The sequence below is a fragment of the Aphanomyces astaci genome (genome assembly GCF_000520075.1).
Source record: "Aphanomyces astaci strain APO3 unplaced genomic scaffold supercont1.26, whole genome shotgun sequence".
Lineage (NCBI taxonomy): Eukaryota > Oomycota > Saprolegniomycetes > Saprolegniales > Verrucalvaceae > Aphanomyces > Aphanomyces astaci.
In genome coordinates, this window is record NW_009798289.1 from 172,589 (window position 1) to 200,170 (window position 27,582).

A 27,582-nucleotide genomic window follows, 5' to 3' on the forward strand; every position below is an offset into this window, starting at 1 on the left:
GTTCAACCCTTTCAACATGATTGCACGATGAGTCCCTTCATATTGACCCTGCAGGGTAACTTAGGGATCCACTGAACTTACTATGTTGCTTGTCTATTCCTCCCACCCTAGTTGATTCGCTGCGACACTGTCGCCGTCGGCATCGATTTCCTGACAATTGTATATCGCATACAACAGCTTTTTCATCAACAGCTCTTCGCTTGTGTACGACGGCAGCTCGAGCGCGAAAAAGCAAGTGTGCGCCACCGGGAGGTACGTGTCGGCCGGGCTTTTGTTGAACGATTGGAGCTTGAACCACTGCGGGAACTCGGCCACCGAGTGCGGCAGACGAGACCGACCCCACACAAACCGGAGAAACGCGCTGCGTTCTTCGTGTGAAAACTTGCGCAAAGTACTCCAGAACCACACAATGTGCATGTCGGTGGCAGCACAAGAGCTGTACTCTGTACACTGGGCTAACAAGTCGACGTCCACTTCCGGACACCCGCACACCATCGACTCGAACTCGGTCGCTGTGAACAAACTCATCAAGTTCAGCGGCAGCACTTTGGCCAGTCCTTCCTGGACGTACCGCACGACCGTGTCAAACTCGTGCAGACGAAAGTGTTCGACCAAGTCGGCAAACTCGACGCGTGTCGAAAATGTGACGGCAATGGACGCGCCGTGGGGCTTGATCTCCACTACCCGATTATCTGTGGACAACGTTGTGAATGTCTCCAGCACGATGTCTTCAAACATGTCTTCGGTCACCCCCACTTGATCGATGGAGCGCATTTTACTCATCGACTGCACGAGCATCTTGTCGACGCCTTCGAGATCGTCCACAGACACCCCGTCGTTCACGAGCAACTTCCACAGCAACCCCGCCAAATCCAGAGCTAAAAAGTCCTTGCTTCGCACACTGGCCCCCATGACTTTTCCCAGAAACGTAAACATGCGACGACGGAGCCGCACCGACGCAAACGCGGAGGGGTTGACCACCCACTTTTCGCGCCCGACGCCGACGTTGTGCGCGGCGTTGGCCGTGCGCAGCATCATGGGAATCTGCGCCGAATGCAATTCTGACGCGTACTGGGCAAATGTTTCGCGATATGGCCCCCCGGCATCTTCGGCGTTCTCGCCGAGAAACTTGACATAGTACACGTTGTCGGATCGGCGGAAATGGTGGTTCTCACTCGAATTGAGCTGTCGAAACGCTTGTCCAAACAATGTCGTGCGCGCCTCCGTGTCAACAAGGCCCGCGGCGCGGTGTCGCATCGCTTTTGGTCGATTCAACGTCATCTCCAACGACACACCCGACCGCTGCGTCCGCTTGAGACAGTCGTCCCACAAGCCTTTTTTCAACGCCTGGAAGATCAGGCCTCGGCATGCACCGACCATAGCCGACAGCTTGAATTGCCCAAACAACATAGTTGTCGTTGTGTCGCTTGTCTCGGCTTCAAAGTGCACCAAAGGTAACAAGCAATGCATGGCAAGATTGAACTCTTGGAGCCACTTGAAACATTGCGCCAACTTGGCTTGGTTCAATTCCAAACCATTCGCAGGTGGGGAGTCGGGAGACGGAATCGACGCGCCGGACGCAAGTTCACACAACAACGGCCACCGCACCCAGTCTTCGTCGCGAAGGGCAAACTCAGCCCAAGGGGCGCGAACGACGTGGGCGACGTCCATTGGCCGAGCCTTTTTATTGACGTATTGCACCAATTGCAGCGCGGCTTTGCGGTGCGACTCGAGGGGGTTGTACCCGCCGCGCAGCACGAATCGCGTTTTCGGGAGACTGTTGCGATGAAAATGGCCAAATACAGTAAACTTGAAGCCCCACGGGACGGTTCCTTGGTTGTGAATCGGGGAGTAGATCCATCCCTTCCACGGTTTAAGTGGTGACGACGATGAGGACGACGTTTCCGTCGACACCAACTCCCCCGGTGGACCTCCCTTGGCATCGCGCACTTGCAACCCGTCGCCTTCATCGAGAACATACTGGTGCAACAACTGAGGCGTCATGTCGAGTATATTGTGGCGAACTTTGATGGTTTCCCATCCGTCTTCAGCCCAGTCAAACACTTGAAAGGCATGCTGAGGCTGATCGGTGGCTGTGGTGGTAGAAACAACTCGGTGCGACCACACTGATGGCGACGTCAGTCCTTGGGGGGGATGGACGAATGGTGATTGGCCCAGGTTCCATACCACACCTTGACCTCCCATCGGACTCAACGACACCGCTGCGTGGAACCCGTGGCCGTGCTGCCATTGGTTTGGCACTGGCGTGGCGTCGTCGACCAGCGCGACGGCCGGGCCAGACACTCTGTCGGTGGAGGGTTTGCCTTCTGGGTGATCATGGTGCAGCAACCACTCAAGAGCCCGAGGGACGCTCTCGTCGTTTCGTTCGAGGGCTTCAATGGCACTTTGCCTCGTGCATCCCATGCCCATGAGCTCCGCCACTTTAACTTCGTAGCTACTCAAGCTTCGAGGCGTGGAGTTCAAGGCGGCTGAGCGGCCATTCCGAGGGGACAAGAGGGGAGCAATCTTCAGCACGGCACTTTGTCGTGAAGCGGAGGTAGTCCTCGTCGGAGAAGTCGTGGTGACAGCCTTAGGAGCCGTGAATGAGTCGCCAATGGTGACGCCATTAAGTGTGAACGACATGACCCCTCGATCGACATCCAACCAGCAGCCGAGGACGTCCCCTGCGTTGCCACGGACACCCGTGGGCACTGCGAACGGAATCGGGCCGTTATGCCACATGTACTGCCGGTTGACATCAATGGCGTACGATGACGCGCAATCTCCGATGCCCGCCGTCTTGCGGCGCAACCAACTGCCGGCTTCCACCCATCCGACCAAAACGGTCCCCCCACTCAACAACGTCGCTTCGAAGTAGGCCTGTCCTCGTCGAATGCAAACGTCCGACCGGACACTCGTGAAATCCTTCCCGGACTTGTTAATCGTGGCCCACGGGTTAAGCGACGAAGGGGGCGGTGGCGGGTACAGGTCGTTGCCGCCCGAAGTTTGCTTGGCGAACAACGTCCGGCGTATATCCGTCGACGACAGCGGCGCGTCCCACAGCTGGATGTCATACAATTGGCCGGCCAGCCCGCCGAACGGTCTGAAACCAGGGCGACCGGCGGTGTCATTTGGAGGTATATGGTGCCCCCACAGCATGGTGTGAAACGGAGTTGTGTAGCTGGATCGGCCGTAAAACGTATGCGACGCCCACTTCTCGCCAAACTTGTACAGGACAACGTCAGAGCCGCTACTCGTGATTGTGATGTGCGTCCACGTGTGCGACACAGGCACAAGGGGCTCTGTCACCAAACTGTCGACAAAGTCGTCTGTTTTAAACGCCAGACGCAGCTTAAAGTCCGACGCCACGGACAGGTGGAGGCACGCGAGGACGGGGGATGACGCAGGATGCCCGGCAAAGAAGATGGTTTGCGGGCGCTTGTCGTCCTTGAAGTCGGCAAGGCGGATCCAAAACTGAATCGAAAAGTCGTCGCCCAATGTCAGGTGTGCCGGCGTTCTGGGAAGTACCAAGCACATGTGGCGGTTAAAGTCGACGCTACCTCTGAACCCCGACGCGTCTTTGCCGTGCGCCAGTCGGAAAGGAGTCACTGATACTTGCACCGTGTCCCCCTCGATCCACAAGACCGACGGCGGCGGTGCGACAGCGGTCGACAGTAGCACCACGTCGAAGTAACCATTGTACCCGTACCGATATACGTTTTCATGCCCGGTGCAAGTCCATTTCACCTTGACGCCGGCGCCAGACCGATGTTTCCACCCCACGATTTCAGTCACAGTGCCTCGATCTCCTGGACCACCATCTTCATTGCCATACACCCAATCCCGGTCGTGTCTAACGACCACGTCACCTGCTCGAAGCGACGTTTTCGTGACGTCTGGGGGACCAAATGCGGCGTGGTTCGGACTGGCTTTCCCATTCAAACCCGTCAAGACGTGGGATTGGTGATGCTCCGTTGAGGATGAACTGAGCACGATCGTGTCCTTGGCATCGAGTTGCGTCTGTCGATCGAAGCGAATCTCCAACTTGACGGCATCTGGAATCTGAATCGTGTCGACCCACGAGTCGTCGGCGAGGGGGTGGCTGCTTTCTCTGGTCGCGACGAGCGGACGTCGACGATGTCGAGTCCGGCTGTCAAAGGAAGCACATTCTGTCCAGAGCGCACTCATGCTATCCAGGGCCTTGACATACCAAGCCGGGTCGGGGAACTCGACTGGAATCCGAAGCGAGGGGGCGGCAGACACGATCACGATATCTGACGGGTTGAAGACGGTCACGACGGGATGCAGGACAGCGGTGGAATTGGTCGATGGTGGAGGGATGCGTTCGTCAAGCACCTTTGCGTTGTTGCGGAGAAGGACGAGGCGCTCCAAGTCGATTTCGACGCGGATCACATCGCGTGGATTGAAGACAAGGACGTGGTTTGTGTCTACGTACATGTCGGGTGGAGGAGGCGCATCTTTAGCTACGGAGGTCGTCCACTGGATGTTCCATCCATCATTTCTTCGAATGCCAACAAGCACGGTCCCCACAATTGATTTTGCCTCGAACGTCCATGCATGAACAAGTGTTGTGTTGGCAAATGACACTGACAAGGACGTGGTGTCCACTGTGTACGCCGCCGTGGTGTCCCCAGCCGGTTTCTGAACCACCTCTCGGGCAAACGAAGTCGATGTAGAGGGGTACCCACACGATTCCACCGCCACGTCTAGCGCCATGGCGCATTGGATGAGGGCTTGCAGGTACATCGACTTGAGTTCTTGGCGCTCTTCGCATTTGTGTTGTGACCGCATGCGCTGCTTGACAAGGGTCCGAATGTTGGACCACAAGTTTACATGGCAAGGTGTCATGCGTGCCCACACCGAATGATCCAATGCAACGTTCGTGATCATGGCCAGAACTTGCAATTTAACCTGTCGTGGCATTCCCGTCAAGCAATCGATCCACGTTTGCAAAACGAGCGCATTGTTCAACACAGCTTCCTCGACATTGGACGATTTCAAGGGCGTGGCCGTGAGAGCGTGGAGTAGCCAACACGCAACCATGGGTTTCTCCATGTCAACAACTGAGGAGTTGGGAGGACACGATGGGTTGTCCGAGGACACGATACCGTACGCAGTGAACGCCCACCCCCAGTCGGTACCGCTACCATCCGAGTGAAAGTACACTTCGAACCGGTCGCTGTCAATGATCAACGGCGGTCGGTTGCCAAACCCAGGCCAGTTCTCGCTGCCCCCGCGACCGCTGTACTGCGCCTCGCCGTACGTGACGTGGCGGTCCGTAGCTGCGTAAAAACACAGCCAGTCGCACCCTGCCTCAGTCTTGCTGCGCGAATCAAACACGATTTTGATGCACTTTGCCCCTGGCATGTCCACGCGCCAGTAGGTGTCGGCGTTGTCAGTGTACGGATGCGGACTTTCAAGGGTACGAACCATGGCGCGCCGATGCGACTGCAATGTCTGGATCGTGTGGTTGAGAATCGACGTACTGTACGACACAACGGCGGACAGCAAGGCAGGGCTTGAGTCCAGCCACTGAAATAACTGCAGTTGCAGCTTGGCCTTGACCAAGTGTGGAAACATGAGCGACCGCTGCGTGAGGAACATTACGAGCAGCTCCAAGAGAAGTGTTGGGGACGTGGACAGAGACGTCAACGGACACGGCGTGAGCGTAGAGAACACCGTCATGAGACTACGTCGGGCGCTGTGGATGGCTGTCGCGTAGTACGTCTCGACGGCCATCGAATGTAGCCGGTGCGCGTGCCCTTTGAGCTCTTCCAGTGTGAAGTGCGACGCAAAGTTGGCCAATTCATCTTGCTCTTCGTTCGTGTCGTCCACAACTGGAGGCTGGTGGTCAAAAGTTTCGTCGTCGATTCCGACGAGAACCGTGTCTTCGTCAATCAGCACCGCGAGGTCGGTTGGGTCCAGGGGTTGGATGACCCACACGTCTCCTTTGCGCTTCCGAATCCACCCCACATCGCCCCCTTTGGTTTCCACGTGAACCCAATCCATGACGCTGTCGTTCAGAATCTTGACATGTATGTTGTGTGTCAGCACATCCACGACCGCAGCTTTGTCGTGTGGTCTTTCGTACAGCCCCACGTTGTCAAACGATTGGATGCGGTGCCACTTAGACGACTTGGAGGGGAAGGCAGGCGGGGGCGATGGGGGAAGTAGTAGAAACGGCGACTTCGCCTCCGCCCCTTTGTCTTCCTCAAACCCATCGAAATCCGTCGATCGGGGCATCGCTTGGTACTGCGTTTGTTCGTACAGCATCTCCGTCACGTGGTACGCGCGTTGGTTCAACTGCTCCGACGTCAGCTCGAGCGGCGACAAGCTGGGAAACGTAGCTTTCACAATAAACTTCCATCCCCAGTCCACGTTGGAGCTGTCCGTGCACCACAACAGTGTAAACCCCTCCGCGGGGATCAGCAACGGTGGCCGGCCGCCCACGCCAGGCCAGTTCTCCGACCCCGCCCGACCAGTGTACTGATGATCGCCCCACCGGTCGCCCAAGCTCTTGTCCTTGAAGAACACGACGTAGTCACACCCGTGCTCGGTGCGGGACAGCGGGTCAAACGAAATGCTCAGCAGATTCGCACCCTTGAACGTCACGGCCATGTACTCGGAGATCGAGTTCGCGTACGGATGTTTCGACTCGAACACTTGTGACTTGGGCATGGACGTGAGCGGCCGCCCCGTGTACGGCATGACCGCGGTGCGCGCCATCTCACCCATCAGCGTCCGAGTCCACGACGGCGCCAGCACGTGCGCATGCCGGGATAGAACCTTGAATATGCGCGCCCGGAGATCCCCCCACGCCCCCTTGGAAGGCGACGGCGGGGTTTCGGGCGGCAGCACTAGAGACTCTGTTGTGGCCGTGGCGTGCAAGCGGTAGCCCCAGTCCGTCGTAGTGCTGTCTGTGTGAAACACGACGTCGACACTGGACGCAGGGATGCGAAGGGGCGGGACGGCCCCCACGCCTGGGAAGTGTACGCCGCTGTACTTGTCGTCGCCGTACGTGGCTCCACTCCTCTCGTCGCCGACCTCCCGTTTGACAAACCGGACAAAGTCGCAGTCCGGTTCAGTCGACGTCATCGGGTCAAACACAATTAAGATCGCATCCGCCCCTGGAAAGTCCAATGTGACCGTTTTGTGCGTGTCGTTGGCGTACGGATGGTCGCTCTCGAGCACTTGGACCTTGTCGTGTGACTTTGTGCGGGGTTTGTACCGCCGGGGGTCGACAGACTTATCAGACGCGGCGTCGATACGTTGCCATTTCTGCAGTAATCGTTCGAGCCGACCCAGCAGCGCCTTGGTCGTGTCGTCGTTGTCCCACAAATGCTGCGTGTTTACCGCCGACATGCCGTCGGCTTCTTCGTCGTTGTCGTCGTCGACTGTGACGTCGCTGATTGGAACGTCCACGGGCCGACTGTTGTCGCAGTCAAACAAGACACACGCCATCCGCGCCTCGCCCTTGAGTCGGAACTGGATCACCGAACCCACTTCGACGCTTTCCTTGCCGTCAATGTTGACGCAGCAACGCACGCGACTGCCAATGCCCACGCCGTCGTACGTTCCCCCCAAGACGGCGACACTGGCCAGGACCAAGCTCAACTCGTGGGGCGAGTCGGTGTGCTCCATAGACGACAGCAACAGCGCGTGGACGCGGTCCAGCCAGTCACGGGACGACCTCGCCAGCGCTCGAACAAGCGACAGGTATGCCTGCACCAAACTCATAGCGCTCAACGCTGCTGGCTGCGTTTCCACCGTCACATGACACTGTATGGACGGATGGAGGGCGTCCGTCGACGGCCACACGTTCAAGATCGCGCCGAGGTTTTCCCACACCGAGTCCAAGAACGAACCCGACGACGACGTTGGGAACGCCCGGCCAAACGCATCGTCCACCAACGCAGTCGACAGCGTCGGCGCCAGCTCCACGAGCACGTACAGCGCACCGCATTGGGTTTCCGCCGCCCCCATGAACGCCACGACCATGAGATGGCGAATGAGCACGGAATTCGTGATAAAACTTCGCCCAAACTGGGTTTCCGCGCACGTTTGAATCAACCCGAGCGTCTGTAACGTCCGGTCCACAGGGAACGCGTACGGCGTGCACTCTTGGCTGTCGAGGCGCATGCGGAGTGCCACGTCATGGGCCTGCAGCGGCGCGTTCAGAACACTAAAATGCGATACCCAACAGCGAGCCGACGGCGCGTCCAGCACCCGAGACGGCGGCTCTCCAAAGTAAAATGGAAACGTGTTGAGTACATCGTGGAATTGCCGGTCATCGTCGTATTCGGCCGCCACCAGGAGACGGAAGCCCTACAAACCGTCAGATTCGAAAAACAATTGATGAACATCTCGTGCGTCGGTATGAATAAGGGCATAAACGTACCCATTTGACTGTTTGAGACGACGAGTGAAAGTACACGACGGTCGAGTCGGATGGAATCACGAGCGAACTAGGACAGACCACCATCATCTTTCCATGGTGTAGAGCACGAAAACGGAGGGTTGCAAGCCAAAAACAACATCTCATATGTATGTCCAATGACGAATTGTCCGATCGAAGACATCATCCCATGGCCAAGAAAGTATATATAAAGGAATACAAATCGCAATCAACCGCTTGGCTTGTACAAGCTCGTGAATACATCATCGCACGAAATCACAAACAATAGCACCAAGTGCTCAGAAGTGATAAGAAAGAAGGTTCACGACAACGAACAACGCGACGCGTACATACCATTCCTGGTCGACACCCGGAAACGAGTGCGAGTACATGGGCTGCCCCCACACTTCGGCTTCGTCTGCAGACGCAAAGAAGCAAATAAAGTCACCGTTCGACTTGTCCAGTTGGGTGAGTGGATCAAACGTCACGACCAGTCGACTCGCGCCGGGAAAAGAGACGGGCCACCTGTTGCCATCCCCATGGCCAAAGCACGGATGGACCGATTGAATCAGCACCTCGTGCGCGGCGGTTGATGAGACGTGGTCGTCCAAAACGTGCTGCGAATCCAACGCGCCGTTGAGATATAGTCTCAAGTGCGCGTCCTCCTTGACCAGACACACGTGGTTCCATGCATTCCAGTGGACAGAATCGGTGCTTTCGAAGATCGAGTCCTTGTCCGGTGCTCCAGAACTCACGATGTACTTGATTTGCCCCTCGTCCGTGAGGAACATCCCGTAGTGGCTCCATGCCGCCATCTCTTCCGTGTCCGACACCAAGTTGCGGTTCCCGTGCAGAAACACCATCCCACCCACACCTTCGTCTACCAATTGCACTTCGTACAACGGCACACTCGGGTCCCACGTGTACACGGACGTCGTGCTCGTCGTCTGCCATTTCACCTACAATCGATCATCGTAAGCTCTATAGTCTCACATGTATACACAATACAACACAGATGATACAAAGACAAATATGAAGGATCCAAAGTACGCATACGGAGAACAACACAGCGACACACTTCGATGAAATCTGTACAAAGAGTCGATTGGTATTGTGTACTTGTTCGGTAGCGGACTCCACAATAGCCAACATCGTGCAGAGAAAGGTCGAATTGGAAGGTATATAGACAACATCCCATGTACACAACTCGACACGACGTCTCACATGCGCATAGAGAGTACACACTACGACCAAAGCAAGCATATATGTTCGCAGTACAACACAGCTTGCACTGGCTATCCGGTCAATCGACTAGGAAGTAGTGTGTGTACCTGCACGGTGGTGGGGGTTTGGATGGATACAATGGTGCCGACGCCAGCGTCACCGCCATCTTCGTCTTGTGAACTGATCCAATGAGGTCCTCGGCGCACCTCGTCGCCCACCTTTAGCGCATACTGACACGCTTGTTCCTCCACAAACAGCCAGAATGATATCGAGTGGTTCGGAAGCACGGCCACAAACGGCGTGCAGTACCCCGCGTGGTTGCGCGTCAAGCACAGCGCGGTGTATGGACTGTCGACTTGGTGCTGGACGGTCCCCACGATTCCTTCCAGCTGGAGGCGCACGGCAGCGAGCAACTGTTTCTGAAACGCAGACAACGTCGGCAGTCCCATGTCGGTGGAATAAAACGATTGGTCTGGGATCGCCACAAAGTGAGACATCAACACGCGAATGATCGCCTGCGCCACGCGGCGGACGCGGACGTTGTCCGACGGCAAGAGGCGCAGAATGTGCGGCAGTACTTTGCTGTCGTACAACAAGTACGAGTCGCGGACGTCGTAGTCCATGGCCATGGCCTTCAATGCACTCGACACGAGCGCGCCCGAGTCGCCTTCAGCTGCCAGACATTTGGACGATGACCTCGTGGCCAGGATGTCAGCACTCGCCTTCAAACAGTGCGCGACGGCTTCGCTCAGGGCTTTGCGTTTCTCTTCGGCGCACCCGTTAAGCGAGTTGAAAAAATGCAAACTCGTGGCGCAGCAATCCTCGAGCCCGATCGCGCGCATCGTACAAGCCAATCCTTCCAGAAGGACATGTTGGAGCCGACCGCTGGACGACGCGCTGAGTGCGCGGGCGATCGTCGCCATGCCCACGACACGGCTACCCGCGCGGTCATTGCGGGTCTCGAGCATGGCTTGCATCTCGCCGACGTCCACGTCCGACTGGACAAACTCGAGCACCAACTCCGTGACCGTCTTGGGCATGTGCAGCCGCTCCATGGACGTGCGGCGGTAGTCGAGCATGGACTTGAGTTCCGTGGCAGCATTCAATTCTGTGACCAAATGCATCCACGAGTTTTTCCGGTGGATGGCGGTCGAGTACTTTGCAAGCAAGTTCCATCGCAGTTTAGCGGCGCGTACAAACGAAAACGACGCCGGCGTAAACTCGAGCAAAAACAGCGCGCGCTCTACGACCACCTGACACAACTGTACCATTGCTTCCTCCGACTGCCCCTTGTACGCAGACGGCTGCCGCTTGAGCCCCGTGGGGCGTCCCGCCGCCGACACGCGGTGCACGGTCGCGTCCGCGGCGTCCCCAATGTCAAACCACTGGCGCATCTTTTGCGCCGTTTTCCACGCCTGCAACACATGGGGTACTATCGTCGCCCCCGCGGGTCCGGAGGCTTGGCTCATCTCATATACGTCCATGCCCCACAAGTTGTGGTGCAGAATGGCCGCCGCCACCGCCCGCACCGCGCGGTTCACGTGGGCGATCGAGCCTTGATCTTGCACCGTTTGTTTCTTCAATGTCTTGACAACGGTCGCGGCAGCGGTAGTCGACTCGTCGTCGAGAGGGTGGTCCACCAGGTCTTTGAGGAACCCCACGACGTGATCCGCCGTTTGCTGCTTGCCGCCTTGCAGCAGTCGACTGTTCAAGAGCACTCTCTGGTTGGTTTCCGCCGTTGAAAGCGGCGTGAACGCTTTGCCGCGGACCAACGTCGTCGCCATCGACGTCAGCAGAACCATCAACGTCTCCTCGACATGCGCGAGCCACGGCAACGATAGGCACGTGACATGCGACACCACGAGCCCCACCGCCGTGAACTTGTACCCCCAGTCGACGCCAGAGCCGTCCGTGTGGAACAGCACATGACACGACTCGGCTTCGATCACGAGCGGCGGCCGGGAGCCCACCCCCGGCCAGTTGTGGTCGTCGTCGTCCCCCCGTCCAGAGTATTTTTCGTCGCCGTAAAAGTCGGTTTGCGACTCGTCCTTGTAAAACGTGACATAGTCGTACGCGGCTTCAGTGCGGCTTCGCCTGTCAAACGTAATGGTTAATGTCGATGCGCCCGGGATCGTCAGTTCCGTGAGTAGGTGCATGTTGTTGGCGTAGTCGTGGGCCGACTCTACGGTCTGGACGACCGTAGTCGTCGTGTCCACCACCGTTTCATTCTGGTCGTCGTGGCACTTGCTTGTCTGTTTGTTCAACGGTCCCACGAGCTCGACCAATTGCCCCAGCAGGTCACACATGCGTTCGTACGTGGTCTTTGCGGGCGTCCACGGAAAATGCTGCATCGCAGTAAACAGCAGCGGACACACTTGACCCACAAGAGTATGCTCTAGCCGGTCGATGCGATTGGCTGGTGTAGCTTGGACAAGCTGGATAGCTGCTTGCACGATGGCTTCAAAGCGGGCCCACGCTCCGAGCTCTGGAATACGCTGCCGGTGATACCCCCACAGCAACGCTTGTGTCATCGCGTATACCACGGCGACGAGTTCCCTCGCTACGTCGTCGTCGTCGGCGGCGTCGTTCACGAGGTGCCACTTGACCGAGTGCGACAGCAGCACGTCCAAGTACTCGAACGCCGTGGGATGGGCCACGAGCTCGTGAAGGGTTTCGACACTGGTGAGGCGCTGTAGCACAAGCTTTAATATGGGCAATTCGCTGGCGTGCAGTGTATGAGCCGATCGGTGCTCCAAATAGGTCGCGACGAGGGCCAGTTGGTCGACTGGGCCCTGGTAAAAAATGTCGAGCGACGCCTTGTACAAGTGCAGCGCCGCTTGAACGATCGGATGGTCCAAGTCCGGGTACCGCACCAGGCTCGACAACGTCGGCGCCAGCCGGCTGGTCACAACAACGTGTACGAGGTGTGCATGCTCGTTGACCGAAACTCGGCGGACATTTGCAGTCAGCACCACTAACGACGACATGAGCACGTACTCTTCCCATCCATGCAACACATGTCCGCGGCAAAACCGATCGGCGTATGTGGTGATGCAGTGCAAAAGCACGTGAAATGTTTCGTCGCAGATGTCCACTGCCAGAGACAGTTCATCCCGGACAACACTGTCTTGTTTGAGGTCACAACCCGCCCACTCGTGGAGTTTGGCGAAAATCCCCACGAGCCATCGATGGCTACCACTCGACGGCGGGTTTGCTTGGTGAATCAGATTCCACGCCTCGACGGGCGACACCACTGCCCCCTTGTGATCGACCTTGTCGCGGATGTAAACAAGAGGCGACGCATTCGTAGTACGATAGCCCTCGACCGTATCTCGTGCACTTGTCACACTCCACAGCATATTCGTGGCCGCATCAAAGCAAACGGCAGCAGTCGCAAGACTAGTCAGAGCCTCGGCGGCGGTTGCTGTTCTTTCCCCGTCGCGCTGCAGGTCCAACTGAAAGCAAAGTGGCGATGCTGAAGGGGCGCCATCGACACGTGTCACAACAGCCAAACTCCGGCCATTGGTATAACATGGACGGGCCTCGTCGCCGATGGTTTTGAGCGACCCTGTCAACTGTGACGACGTGAGCGGAATCGCCACCGACCGTACCCACGACAACGTTGGTTTGGCCGAGGATAACACTGGAAGGTCGTACACATGCACGTCCATGATGTTGCTTTCGACTCGGAATCGAACGTCGTACAGAAAATCGCCCTCGGTGATCCATTGGAGCCGGACGCCGTTGCTGCGTTGCTCTAGAACGTCGACCACGCTTTGGACCCGCAAGTCGGTCGTTCCTATCCGAACAAACTCCAACGTTGCTGGGGTAGTTTCTGAACAGGTCACGTTCAAGTACAGCCACTTTCCGACGCACACGACGCTCGTCGACTTGACGGGGGGCATCGGCTTGAAAACAACGTCACCTTTTTGCACCAAGTGGGATCGAATGTTGTGTTCACCTGGCAGTGGCGAGTGGACGACCAGCAGTTGCGCGTTGGCAAGGGGCGACATGGAGTCGGAAAACACGCCGCGATGGTTGTGTCCAGAGAGGTGTTGAATGGCAGGCGTGACGTCCACGAGGGTTCCGAACGCGGCGAGGACGACGACGGCGGTCGCGGGCAGCGAAATCCGTTCCAGGGCGTCGAAGAGTACATCTTGAATGACGTTGGTGTTGCCGATGGCCTTGAACACAACCAGGAGCTGTCCGTCCCCAAACGCATCGTGCACAGTCGGAGCTGTTTCGAGGAGCGTGGGTGAGAGGCTGACCACCTCGACGGCCCCGCAGACCGCGCGGACGACCGGGCGAGTGGGTCCAAAGTAGGGTAGATACGACGCCGCAGGCACGTTGGCGTAGACGCGGCCAAGGACGGACCCGCCGGTGCCCATGCCGATTTTCTTCAATCCGGTGGCGGTGCTCCACGTGTAGAGGTAGGCGCCGTCGGTGGTAATCGACACGTTGGACGTGCTGTCGTCGGTGGTGGTGGCCGGTTGGATCCGAAGTTGATGGACAAGCGACGACGCGGCCAATACGCCGAGGGAGGTTTCCGGCTCAGACATTTGAAAGCGGTGAAAAAGGCGATCGTACTGCACTGTGCACGTGGACTCTGCCCACAGGTTCAACCCGTTGTCGGTACTTAGCAATCTCGACGCGACGTGCAGTAAAAAGTGCGCTTGGCCTGTCGCCACGCCGAGCGCCAGCACGAGGAGCATGCCGTCAGCCATGGCGTCGGGGCCGTCCGTGGTCATGATGTCCTGGGCAAACGAGTACATGGCCTGCAACGTCGCGTCTTCGGCGGTTTGCGTGGAAGTGCCCGACAGCGCCAGGGCGGGAAAGTCTAGGATCGACGCGACCAAGTCCACAACACACGCGCGTCGGACGTCAACCGGCATGGCTTTGAGCAGCGTCAGCTGCATGCGACACGACGCCACCGAGAACAACTTTTGGGCAAACGAATGGCGCTCAGACGGTGATGACGGCGCTAGCACCCGAGGTGGCGCGAACGTTGTTGTGTGGGATGCTTCGTGAAGCGATAAACTGGACGATGGACATGATGACAGCGGGCGGTGACCAAGTGCGGGGGTGCATGTATCGATGGCTTGAAACATGCGTTCGATCAACGCCCCTTTCTTGGCCTGTCGCTGCGTACTGATGGCAGCTTCAGGCGATTGTCCTTGGAGGGATGGTTCCTTCAAGACAAGGGACATCACGTTCACACCTGATGTGGTGGTAGCCTTTGGTCGTTTCTTGGCTGGTTTGGTGGTCGATGGGTCTTTGGCGGCGTCGTCCGAGGTACCGGTGGTGGTATGAGGGTGCCTGGCAAAGAGTTGCAGACGAGCGACGTCTGCGTCTTGGTTTAGTTCCTCCAGTGACATGGTAACTCCATTCACACACGTGCTGGTGGACGTGGTCGAAATGTTGTTGGACAAGGTCAATGCAACAGAGGCCGGGGAAGAAGACACCTGCAGCGACGCGTAGCGCTCCAAGAGGACACTCTCTTCCCTCAAGGACGAAAAAGGCGCCCGGATCCACTGAATATCGTCAGCATTCATCCTACTTTCGTCAATGACCGCTGGTCGATACGAGAAATACAACGATGCGATCTGATGCGAGGTCGGTGGCACTCGCGCCGCGGCCGTAAATGTATCTTTGGGGGATTTGCTTCCGGAATTGGCAACCCAATCATAAAAATCTTATATCTGAGTTGGGTCAAAATAGTTCATTTGAATGTAATATACTAATGATCGACAAAAGTTCTGTTGTTGATTGATATATCCCCACCTCACATGAAGTACTGTAACTAGCACCCCTTGGTGACCCAGCCCGCCCCTCGAATCCCACACTACAGTCGTCATTGTCAAGATGGGACCCTAACTAGGACGGGATGTATGCCTTGAACTCGTGCTGCACATCACCTTAGAACCTGCAGCCACATTGCTAACGTTCCATTGTTCGAATTAGTCCACGCTGTGTTCTTCTGTGCTTCTATCCATCATAGTGATCCACTCTGCCTTTTGAATCACATCGCAGCTGCGGTCGTTATGATGGACCTCTCACACGCGACAATACGTCTCACCGTGGATGGCAGTGTGTTGGAATACTCGTGGAGCGACTTCGCATTGGCAATGCACGCCGACCACATTGACGCGGGAAATTCGTCGACCTTGAACATATATGCACTGCAAGACACCGTGGATGTCCTTTGGATCCTCACATGCTCCATGCAGATCTTGCTGTTCCAAGTCGGTCTAGCGTTCCTCGCCCCTGCTGTGTCATTACCCGACTCCAAAAGCTTTGGCCTCGTCGCGGTGGTCGTGTTGTTGTCGTACTCGTTTACATTTGCGCTGTCGTTTGGCACTGGGACGTTTCTGGGACACGATGGCTTTTTCCTTCTTGGCATACCGTTAGCATCTCCCACGTGGGCATTCTGGGTTCTCCACTCGACCGGAGCTGTGACCATGACGTCTGTGGTTTACCATGCGTTAGCCGACCGAGTTAGTCGCGGCCCGCTCTTCTTGTACATCCTTCTCCTCAACACGTTCGTGTTCCCAGTCCTCGTCCACGCCTTGTGGTCGTCCCATGGCCCCGTCAGTAGCTCCAATCCGCATCCGTCGGCACTGTATGGCACCGCCGTCGTGGACTACGCAGGGGCGAGCGCGTTGCATGTCTGTGCTGGCATGGCGGTGCTGATTGCATCTTGCTTCTCTAGGAGCAAAGATTCTACGCCCGCCACACCTCCATTAGAGCCTCCTTCTACTCTGCCGCCTACCGACAATTACTTGGCAGACCTCTCTCGTCGTCCACCCCCCACAAGCTCCCCTCCCTTCGCCGAGGCGTCCCCCGAAACGACATCGCTATACCACTCTATCGGATCGTTCTTCGTATTCGTTGCCCATTTCGGCTTGATTCACTTGTCGTCGCCGACGCTGCGCGGCCTTTGCCCCGACGTCGTAGTGGCGTCTTGCGTCAACTTGGCACTGAGTTCTGCCGCCAGTTGCGTCGTCAGCTCTGTGCTGTCGCTGTACGTCCCGACCAAGCACCCAATGAACCATGGCCTTCTCAGCGGTCTCGTGGCCATGTCTGCTGCGGCGTCCTCCGTGGCTTCCCACGCCGCCATCATCATTGGGGCCGTGGCAGGATTCGTGTTTGTCACCGTGTCGACATGGACCCGACTGGGCCGACTCGACGATGCGTTGGATGTGATTGCCATTCATCTCGGCAACGGGGTCTGGGCGCTGGTAGGTGCAGGGATGTTTAGCTACGGGGATCGCATCGCCCTTGCCAATGCATGCACTTTTGCTGCTGTGACTAGTACTACGGCTGTTCCCGTAGCTACTAATAGCAGCAATGGGACAACATCACCTTTCAGCCAACCGAACATAACGACGACGCTCACGAGCATGACAAGTGGTGGGTGTAAGTTTTCCATGTGGCAAGGGTGTGGGCGTCAAGTGAGCGCCAACGTCGTGTGGACTGTCGTCGTGTTAGTGTTTGTGGGGCTCATGTGTGCAATATGGTGCGTGCCTCTCTACCTCAAGGGCTGGTGGGCAGCGGACAAAACAAGTTTGACCAAGCTTCCGTACGACCCCCTTCAAGACTTCGACGAGTTCTACCCTACTGACGACGAGGGCACGACGCCGTGGGGCTATCACGACCAGGTGCCCCAGCATCATTCAGTCCCCGTGCATTCCCCACGATCGCCTGGTGCTGCTTCAAGTGACGGGAGTACGAGCCCAACTGGACTTCTCTGCGACGGCCACTTGCAGTCGAGTGTCGAGCGGAGGTACAAATTCAGCCCCACGACTTCGTTTCTGTCGGGTGCGCCGTCGACCATTCATGGTCGATTTTCGTCCACTTCATCGTAACAGTGAATGGTCAAATCTCTTATAAGTTCTTGATGTATGGGGCTCCAGCTTTACGCCTGTTGTAGGGATGGATTCCCTCTCAGTACATACTCAACACAGTAACGTTAGCTACACATTTCGCGCTTTAAATGATGTGGCTATCGGCAATACTAGCTAACATAACGTTACTGATTACGACCACCCTCCAAGAAATGGCGACGACCTGGAGGAGATAGATGCAATGATTCGTTACTTCTTTGACTTGCCCACACGTTGGGTCACTTGGACGATCTTGATGTTGGAGAACTTTTTGCCCTTGGCGTCGTGGATGTTCATGGTTTTCACGGGGCGCTGCAGCGGATCCTCCGACTCTTTGCCCACGAGGGTGCGAAACGCGAGTTTGGCATGTCCGGACGATCGAAAGTGCACCGAGCACGAGCCCCACATGTCTTTGAACACAATGTTCTCTACCATCGTCGGCACCACGGCGGTGTGTGAGATGGCAAACTGTTCCAGGTCCGAGTTGTACAGTCCCTTGGGGATCTTGTGCACGAGCCAGTGCGTGCTGGCTTCGTCAGAATCTTCCGTTTCTGGCTTGACGATGGGCTGACTCGTGGTTTTGACCACTGGAATCGCTGGGACAGCCGCTTCGGCGACGGCGTCCGTCCGCGGTCCGTCGTAGTACAGAATCTCTCCGCATGGGTGAGTCAGTGTGTACGTGGCAGCCATCATGGTGGTCTTGGCATCGAGGTAACTGTCGTGCACCGCAGGCATTTCAATGGCCAGCAACTGCTTGGTCAAGTCGCGGAGCCCTGGCATCTTGTACTTTTCGTGCACGTTTTTGCGCGTGTACAAGAACGACGTGTCGATCACACGGTTGTGATGAATGCCCAGACTCGCCAAGTCCCCGTACACGCTATGGCCGACCACGATGGTGTCGGGGCCGACGTGTTTGAGCACTTCCTTTCGCGCGCGCTCCTCCGAGATAGTCGACGCCGTGATCGTGACTTCCTTGATGCCATGGATGTGGGTCTTGTAGCTGAACACGACGTGTCCTGGCGGAGGCTGGTGGACAATCAGGTCCACGAGGATGCTGTCCAGGTTCTCGCCGTCGATCACGGTGACGCGCGCCAACGCTTTCGAGTTGCGCTGTTTGGTCGTCTCATTGATCGTCACGCACATTTCGCAATCGATCGCTACAATCTTCTTGTACTTTGCCTTGGAACTCGGCTTCATGGTGAGCGTGGACACCCACTTCGGGTTTGGCGCAAACTTGGAGGCAAACAGCGGGTGTGCCGTCGTCATCTGGATCAAGTCGTCATACGTCCTGTTAATGGGGCCGACAGGTTCTGCGATCGCAGGCACATGCGTCGACGCATGGCGCGGGATGTGTGGTGGTGCACCGGGGTATGCCGATGTCTTGGCCTTCTTCGCAGCCGGTTCTGGTCGGCGATCGGCGCCGCGCTTCGCGTATCCCATGGCAACTTTTCTTGCAATGAATGACCCCGAACCAATGAGTCCACGGATTTCATTGGTCCGAGCATATTCAATCCGATTCAGCCAATCAGATACTATTAATAGTAGTATTATATTGTACTAACGTTAGTACTACAGTACGTAGCAACTTGTCTGATGATGAATTAATAGTATTATTACCTGTACTGGTATTGTGCTCTTCACATATTTTGGCTAATCTGGGTATAAATACCCGCTTTTAACCAGTGGGTGACGAAGTTTTAGATTAATTCAACTTAGTTTTAGCTAATCGGAAGTACCTATGATTGGATGAGCAAGGGCTGTTCCTGCAGCATATGTTGCTAACCTGAAGCGTTTGCCCATTTCATTTCGGCAAACGCGGGGGTTTACAGAGTGGATTAACTAATACACGCGAGTGTGATTCTTGACTATGCTCGATAAAGGTTGATGTTGAGTGCTTCTTGCTCGACTTTTCGTGCCAACGAGTTGCTAACAAGCTGGCTGCAAAGCTCGTGTGAGCTGGTGCACTGCGAGCTTACCCCAGTAGGTCATTACTCTGCATGACTGCTTGGCCACGGGAGTTAATAAAACGAAGTAGTTTTAGTAAAACAACGCAAGTTTTAGATCAGCCAATGACAGAACGGTGGGGAAGCTTACTTTTACGTCGTGTACAACTTCGGTTTAGGTTAAACTTTGGATGGTTTTAGGAGCTAAAACAACGGGCAAAATATGTGAAAAGCACAATAGCAATTGTAGTACTATTAATACGTGCAGTACTACTGTTAATAGTACTAGTACTGTACCTAGGAGTATACACATATCAAATATTAGAGGATATACCATTACCCTAAGCCTATTAATATATGCCAACATTCTGCGGAGTATCTCCGTGACCCTTCAAGATCGTCAGACAGAAGGTTATTCCTTATGTGCGAAATTATGTGGAAGTGCGGGGCATTGAGGCTGAGGCCATCCTATCAAAAGTTGTGCTAGGGGCTAAAGGTTACCCATCCAAGGACATTCTCGGATGCCTTGTACTGGTTGTAGTACGGCTTGACGTTGAACGCTGCGGGGGTACGCGAGACAGAAATGCGGCGTGAGTAGTTCGCCGACGGCGGCCATACCGTGTCCTCGAAGTTCTCTTCCGCAATATCGATGTAAGTGTTCTGGACATTGACGATGACGGCGACATGGCCGTGTGGGGAATTCACGCCTTGTCGATCCCATATGAGCAACGACCCAACCTGAGGCGGTGTCGACGAGCCTTGGGGGTACACATTCAGCGGCAAGCGATCCTGGTTGATGACATTTTTCACCGAGCGCAGGTTAAAGATCTCGACCGCGTCGACCACAGACTCAAACACAACGCCGTGGGTGATGAGCAAGTACCGCCGGGCCAGTTCCACGCACTGCCACTTGAGGCCCGTGTACGTTCCCTGGTAGTAGTTATCGCCGTTGTGGACCTTCGCCTTGTAGTTCGAGTACACCTTGACGCCATTGGTGACGCCCAGCACAGTGCCCCATGGTGCGGGTCGGTTGCCTGTGGGGGAAAGGTACGCCGCCGTCACGGCGGCATGCAGGGCTAGCCAAAGAAGCATTGTGGACAGGTTGCCGTGAATTGAAGAATGAAAAGGGCACTGTGCAGCATACCACAACATACAGTGCAGTGAAGCACGAGATTACGAGATCTGGTCCAACAATCAGGTTGACAGTCGGCCTGATTGCCAAATCATAAGCAGCGAGATGGCCACGTTGCCGCCGTGATCAAGGCGACGAACTTTGACAACTTGTCATGTTGATTGCAGCGGTAAAATAACATGCATAGAAGGTTCGTGTTGTGTTGGGTCGTGTTGGGAGGCGCTATCCACCAGGAACGAGCAAAATGCCATCGAGAGCACCACGGTGGACACACGACGTCGGAAAACATGATGAATGATCCGGGATTCGACAAGATGTCATGGGTGGTATTCAGTACGTATCGAAGCAAGTCATGAGTACTGCGTAAAGACAGTCAGATACATGAAGAACATGAACAACTTGCCCGGTGAGCTAAATACAATGAGTACTGTAGTTATGTTGATACAGTGTTGTGAATTCTGGTGAAGATTGTTTTACCAGTTGAAGTGGGTTCGAATGTCACAGAAATGAAGTCAGATTCGCCAATTTTCAACCAATTGGAGACATCAAAACTAAACGACGAAGACGACGGCAACAGATACAAAATATATTTCGTCGACCTAATTCGAAAGAGCTCAACGTTATCCATCCAAAAATGTACTACTTCGGAGTAGTATGTATCAAGGGAGGATTCGAAAAAACAACTGAAATATTCGAAAATGAAAATGAAGAAACATCGGTACATTAATGGTTGGCCACGTTATAGATTATTTAACGTTTATTTATTTAAGACTCAAGTATAGAATACTTCGATGCAGCAGTTTTAAAATTGCGCTTCCAATAAAGTACTTTGCATTATCTGCTTAAACTCATTTCAAACCTGGGAAAGTAGAATGCGATTCCAGGAAAAATATAACCCCTCACGGACTGCAGGTTAAACTCCTGAATATAAATACACCTTTGGATCGAGGAAATACCCCTAGGGTAAAAGTTATGGGAGAAACCATTCTTGAATTCCTTCCGCCAAGAAGTGCCTGAATATCCTAAACCTAGTAATCGATTTGTATTTTGAAATTATAGTGTAAAGTTAAGGAATCGGTGAAACCCTTTTTTTGGCTTTGTATTTCGCGAACGGTCGTAATATCTTAGTTTTGTATGCATGGAATATTAATTTACAAAATATTTTACCTGGGTGTCATCACGCATTTCAATTTATAGCAAATAAGGGTTAGGGCTACTGTTATTGTGACACATTCGGTCAAAATTTGTCGGAATGGAATCTGAAATATCACACCTTGCATACAAACTAGTAGTGACCGAGTATTTGACTGGAAATGATTCATATTCCGACATTGAGGACTTTGTCCTGTTTCACACAACCTAAATTACCAATCCGTAGTATATCTTAAGTGTAACTGGTACCCAACCATCCGATTACCTGCAGCATCATGAGCCTACGCAACCGTGTGCCTGCGAAGACTGCCAGGGCTCGCGTCAACGCACTGAATGCGTTTAAACGGTGGGTGGCCTCCGAAAACGTCCATTTCGAGCTTCTGTTGGCTTGCATTGCCCAGGATGCGACGGCATCGGTATTTGAGGCAGCAATAGACTAGTATGGTATCCACATTGCCTTTAACGGAGGCAGTTGCGGCCGTAAGTTGGCAAAGTCTACTGTAATGCAATACTACAGACCGACCAAGAACTGGCTGTTGGAGAAAAATCCGTCACTACGCGTGTCACTGGAAGAACGGCTGCAGAAGATGGCGCGCACGCTTGAGCGTCATTGTTGGAAACGTGAACATGGTGGCGTTGTGAAGAAAGCCAAGGCTTGCACGAAGCAAGACTTGTATGTGCTCGTTCAGTGGCTGCATCACAACGCTCAGAGTTCAAAGGATTATCAAGATGCTGCTATGCTAGTCCTGCTGTGGCATTCCTTTGGTAATGCTTCAGAATTTTGCCTTGTCCAACGCCAACAGCTCGCTGTAACTTCGGGGTCTGTAGTCACGATTGGTTTCGTGCGCATGAAGACGTCCGAGGAGCAGCGACTTGCGCACTATCCTGACCAAAACCCGTATACGTGTCCGCTTCTATCCATCGCATTAGCCCTTCTTACTCAAGCTACCCCGTCAGTCGTCATGTTGTTGAACCTTCCTCAAGTTGTGACAGCCGAAGCGATCACCATCGGACCTGGAACCCCACTTCATTCCATGCTTGACCCTTTGGTGGTGTTGGTGTCGTGCACTGAAGACTCGCCACAAGCGGCGAATATCACGGCCGATCCAGGTGTTCATGCCTGCGTGAATCGACTGTTAAAGAGGATTGCCGTACCGTCGAGGCAAACGCACGAACTCACTTCACACAGCGTTCGACCCGGAGGTGCTTAGCATGCAAATGGCCACAGCGGCTTGAGTGCGCAATGGATCTTTGATCGTGGAGCGTGGAAGCTATCATCGACAAACAAGGCTTTCGCGTACATTTTCAACATGTTATCAGAAGCCCTTAATATTGCAAAGGTGTTGAGCGACTGGGCTCCCACCGGCAATGTTGTCGTAACTGACCATACAACACTCGATCCGGCATCCCGCTTTGCTGTCGCTCGTGTCCAAGCCGTGGCCTACCAAAACTGTGTTGGGTTAGCAAACCCCAACTTGTTGATCAAGCCGGCGGTGCTAGACATATTAATGGCAACGATGTTGTGGCACATACCATTCTGGATGCAAACTTGTCCCCATGGTCCTGCTGTGGCGAGGCTTGCGCAAGCGGCAAACGCCTCTGGTTTCACAGTTGGAAATCTCTTGGCGTGGGCGGCATCCATTGAGCGGCCACACGAAGCTGTGGTCGAAACACCGCACCAAAGGATAGGCACACGTGCGAACGACACCATTGCGCAGCAACAAGCAGTGATCCACGAACTGGTTGCTATCAACAAGGCACTTGGCCTACATGTCGCTGCCTTTGAAGCACACGTCGGTATTGGTGCGGCTCCAGCACCTTCCATCGCCATGCCGTCGCACGAAGCCAAAGCCACTGTCCCAACGAAACGCCACAAGGCAGCTGCCACGTCCTTGGCAGACTTGTGGTACGAGTGGTACGCTCAAGACCCCCACTTCTTGGCGGAAGGAATTCAAGAATGGTTTCTCCCATAACTTTTACCCTAGGAGGTATTTCCTCGATCCGAAGGTGTATTTATATTCAGGAGTTTAACCTGCAGTCCGTGAGGAGTTATATTTTTCCAGGAATCGCATTCTACTCCCCCAGGTTTGAAATGAGTTTAAGCAGATAATGCAACGTACTTTATTGGAAACGCAATTTTAAAACTGCTGCATCGAAGTATTCTATACTTGAGTCTTAAATGAATAAACGTTAAATAATCTATAGTGTTACTATATCAGAGGTACAAATTATTAAAAGTATTGAACAAATATAACTATTTAAATAGACTACTACATTAAAATATTACGTTTCGTCGCTGGAATTGTTGCTTGCGAACGAAGCGCATCGTTTTGTTTTGGGCCATCAACCTTCTGCAAGCAGAATATGTGATCGAAGACGATGAGATAAAAAATTGCGTTAAAATAGGCTCAGTGGAAAATTTCATTGCATTCGACTCGCCCAAACGGACAGTATATAAGCTTATGGATTATCTTGGAAATCCGACAAATACATCCGACAAGATTCTAATTGGTTGATATTCAGTAATTCCTCAATGTGATGCTCGTCCTGTCCGACTCGTCCTTTTATTCTCGTACTGTCATAAAAAACTACATCTAACGTTAGCTTACTAGTACCCATTCACATCAATTCATCATTTCCCAATTTGCCATTAACATCCATCTTCATCTTAAACCTGCTTTCGGACGGGGGGCTACCAAGGCCGTCAACTACACCATCCCACACCTCGGCTCCACTTTGTGGCACAGTCCAATTCAAGGAATCGGCCGTGGCAACGGGATAACGGAGTTCTTGTTGATGGAGTACAATGGTTATCCTTTGCCTTAGTAGACTAGACTTTAAGAATTGTGTTTTCGCGATTGGAAATCAACCAGTATTGCTGATGAGCTAGGATAAAATACAATTATTAATGAGTAATTCTTCAATTAGCCACCAATTAACTGTAAGTCCCATGTTCTATCACCTCATATTTCAAAACAGAGTGCAAGAAAAAATGAATTACATTGTACGAATTTGCTTTCTACGCCGAACTTCTTTGAGGATTCTTGCATACGAATTGGTAAAGCCCGTGTACGAGGCTTCGAATTGATCGAACGATTGGTAATTGTTAAACGCCTTCGCCAACATTTACCGTTCAGAGTCCTTCTTCCTGTCGAATTGTATCATACCCTTACTGCAAGTCAAGCCGTTGTCGGGGTCCGCCACAAACCATTGCTGCCACGCCTCGCGAGCCGTTGGAGCCGTAGGTATGACCTTCTGGGCAACAAAACTGTCCACTGAGAATTGCTTTGTTGCCGTCAGTGCAGGATGGCTAGCAGTCGCGTACTGGTGCACACTCTTGGCCAAGGTTTAAGCAAGCTCGCCCACCGTGCAAAGCAAACTGCCAACACTGACACCATACCAAGTATATCGTGTTATTACTCTACGTAGCGTGATATGTTGGTAAACAACAGATCATCGACCAATCAAAAACTTTAAACGACTCTATTCCAATGATATCACGACATATTCAGTCCCCTTCCAGAAATTTGTCGGTTTGATGTCGGATGCCACCGATGTGTTTATAGGCTACTGTGTGTCTATGTCCCCGCCCTCCTCCAGTCCTCTGGATTCGTCGGCGAATTCGCCCGTTCACCACCACAACCCTATTTGAAACTACTAAACTCTGTTTCTGATGTCCGATACCTTTTTGCGTAACAAGGACTTGTGGAAAGTGGTGACGAACTCCGTCGCCACTGCACATGCGGCTAACTAATCCGTCGTCGTTTCTGAAGTCTGGAACTCCCTTAGGCGTATTATTACGAACCGACACCAACAAGCGTCTACTCTGGGTGACTACAGCACTGCCGCTACCATCCAAACACGAACCCAACTTGCAGCCGTGACGCATGCAGTTCAGGTCCCAGCGCCCACACCCCAAGCGATTCCGCACGCCGATGGATCCGTTCATGTTCTGAGACGCCTTCACACTCCCGAGATATGCTCACATTGATTGCGTCAAACCACCCCGGCGAGTCCTACTTATACTGAGCCGTTGCCACTCACACGCTCCCTGTATGCCCTATCCTGAAGTCGACGTCCTGGTTTTGATCACACTGTCTTTAATAAACATGGCGCTGCCTCCCAAAAGAAGAGAAATCGTGACAACAACCGTGACCGTGACCACAACCTTGATTGCGAACGCGACCAAGGCTACGGCCGCACTCACCGTGGAAGTCGTAATGGCAATCGCCTCAATATATGTCAACACCCACATCCTATCCCACCTCTTTGTACCTCCCTCCACTCTCACCCGGGTCCTTCAGCGTTCCAACCCACCGACGGTATTTATGGCCTCTTCCAAGTAACTTTTCAATACAAACGGAGCCAATCAGATTCATTTCCGTCGTACTTCGAAATTCATTTTTTCACGCACGACAAAGAGTCATACTTTGGTCGTGATTGGGGTATTTGTGTATTCCAAGTATGTTAAATTGATTGGATAATGATTTACTTGATTTCACGATTGGATCACTTAACGCGCCATGGAACCTTGGGGTCCACGCCGATGGAGGCCAAAGCCGACTTTTGACGGAGATGTTCTCGTCAAAGGCAGCACAGGTGACCCATGCATCATAGATACTTCCTAACAATACGTTTTCGATCATGTTAGTGTACTGCGGTGCACCTTTAGACTTCCCTAGCGACCTCCACGTTGTCATCGTGTCATGTCGTGGTTGCGGTATGGAGCGGCTCGATCCTGTGAGTTTCCTGCAGGACCGCTCGACGGGGAAGTATACGTATAGCTAGTCGCTATAGTTGTGGCACTATCCGATCTGATTGTTCCTATGGCTCGTGTACTTCTGTGCTTGCGCTTGGACCTGGGTGTGCGGCGGCCACATCTTGCGGCCCATTTCGCTGTCGCCCAAGCACATCATTCTTTATATGAAGCTTTGTATTTAAGTAATAGACACTTTGGATTGGACAACACATGCTGAAAAATGTCCAATTCGTGTGCATGAAAATGAGGGAAACACGACGGATCAAAACACAACAAAATCCCCATTAGCCAATCACGTGGCAGGAGAAAGCACGACTGACACACGTTCAAATTTTGATAAATCATCGACATTTCTATTTTTCGTCGAGTTTTGGGTTAAAATAAAGAGGCCCTCTGGTCAACGAAATATTTTGTATCTGTTGCCGTCGTCTTCGTCGTTTAGTTTCAGTCAGAACACCCTGTTCTGTTAGAGAACATCCCCACTGCCCTGTCAGTCAGGTAGCAGCATTCTGCTAGCTGTGTAGGAGGTTTTTGTGCCTTTTAGAGGCTTTTCCTCAGGTAGAAGACAGCGCAGACATTTGTCACGAAACATCAAAGATGTCGTGGCCAATCATAGTGTAGTCTGATTGGCTGTTTTTCTCTCCCGTCAGAACTAATATACTTTCAGTTCTTCCTCCATCCACACACGTGTCTGCTGCTGCTTCCTGCCCTCTCCACTGGTTATGAGCCTTACTACTGCTTCCTCTGGCGGGTCACGGTGAAGAATACCATCGTGATGACCGAGACAGAGTTACCCACGATGACTATCGTGAGGTTTTCGCGACGACTACCGTGGCAACGATCACGAAGTAGACCGCGTCGGCGACTGTGTTTACCGAAAAGAACACCGCGACGAATATTCCGTGAAGGCTACTGTGATAACGATCACGAAGTGACCGCGACGAAAAATGTCCGCGAAAAATATGACCCCGTCGACAACTACATTGGGACTACGAGTGCATTATGTCCGCGAAGACTCGCGTCGACAACGTCCACGAACGCACTGATTACCTCTTTAAGGTATTATCATGATA

At 53.8% G+C, this 27,582-nt stretch overlaps 4 protein-coding genes across 4 annotated transcripts; 1 reads left to right on the forward strand and 3 right to left on the reverse strand.

The window, feature by feature from the left end:
* Positions 1-5: 5 nt before the first annotated feature.
* H257_10038 (hypothetical protein) lies at positions 6-15,192 on the reverse strand (the record flags this gene model as incomplete). The annotated part of the gene is made up of 4 exons (XM_009836471.1): positions 6-8,346; positions 8,420-8,486; positions 8,771-9,375; positions 9,748-15,192. 4 exons carry the CDS (start codon positions 15,190-15,192, stop codon positions 94-96), a joined length of 14,370 nt encoding a protein of 4,789 aa, XP_009834773.1. The 3' UTR covers positions 6-93.
* A 457-nt stretch (positions 15,193-15,649) lies between these two features.
* H257_10039 (hypothetical protein) lies at positions 15,650-17,538 on the forward strand. The gene has a single exon (XM_009836472.1). It carries the CDS (start codon positions 15,682-15,684, stop codon positions 17,503-17,505), a length of 1,824 nt encoding a protein of 607 aa, XP_009834774.1. The 5' UTR covers positions 15,650-15,681; the 3' UTR covers positions 17,506-17,538.
* Positions 17,539-17,559: 21 nt separating this feature from the next.
* H257_10040 (hypothetical protein) lies at positions 17,560-18,975 on the reverse strand. Its single transcript, XM_009836473.1, has one exon. The coding sequence runs from the start codon at positions 18,961-18,963 to the stop codon at positions 17,734-17,736; it is 1,230 nt and encodes a 409-aa protein (XP_009834775.1). The 5' UTR covers positions 18,964-18,975; the 3' UTR covers positions 17,560-17,733.
* Positions 18,976-19,894: 919 nt separating this feature from the next.
* Positions 19,895-20,788, reverse strand: H257_10041 (hypothetical protein). The gene has a single exon (XM_009836474.1). The coding sequence runs from the start codon at positions 20,616-20,618 to the stop codon at positions 19,950-19,952; it is 669 nt and encodes a 222-aa protein (XP_009834776.1). The 5' UTR covers positions 20,619-20,788; the 3' UTR covers positions 19,895-19,949.
* Between the last annotated feature and the right edge of the window lie 6,794 nt (positions 20,789-27,582).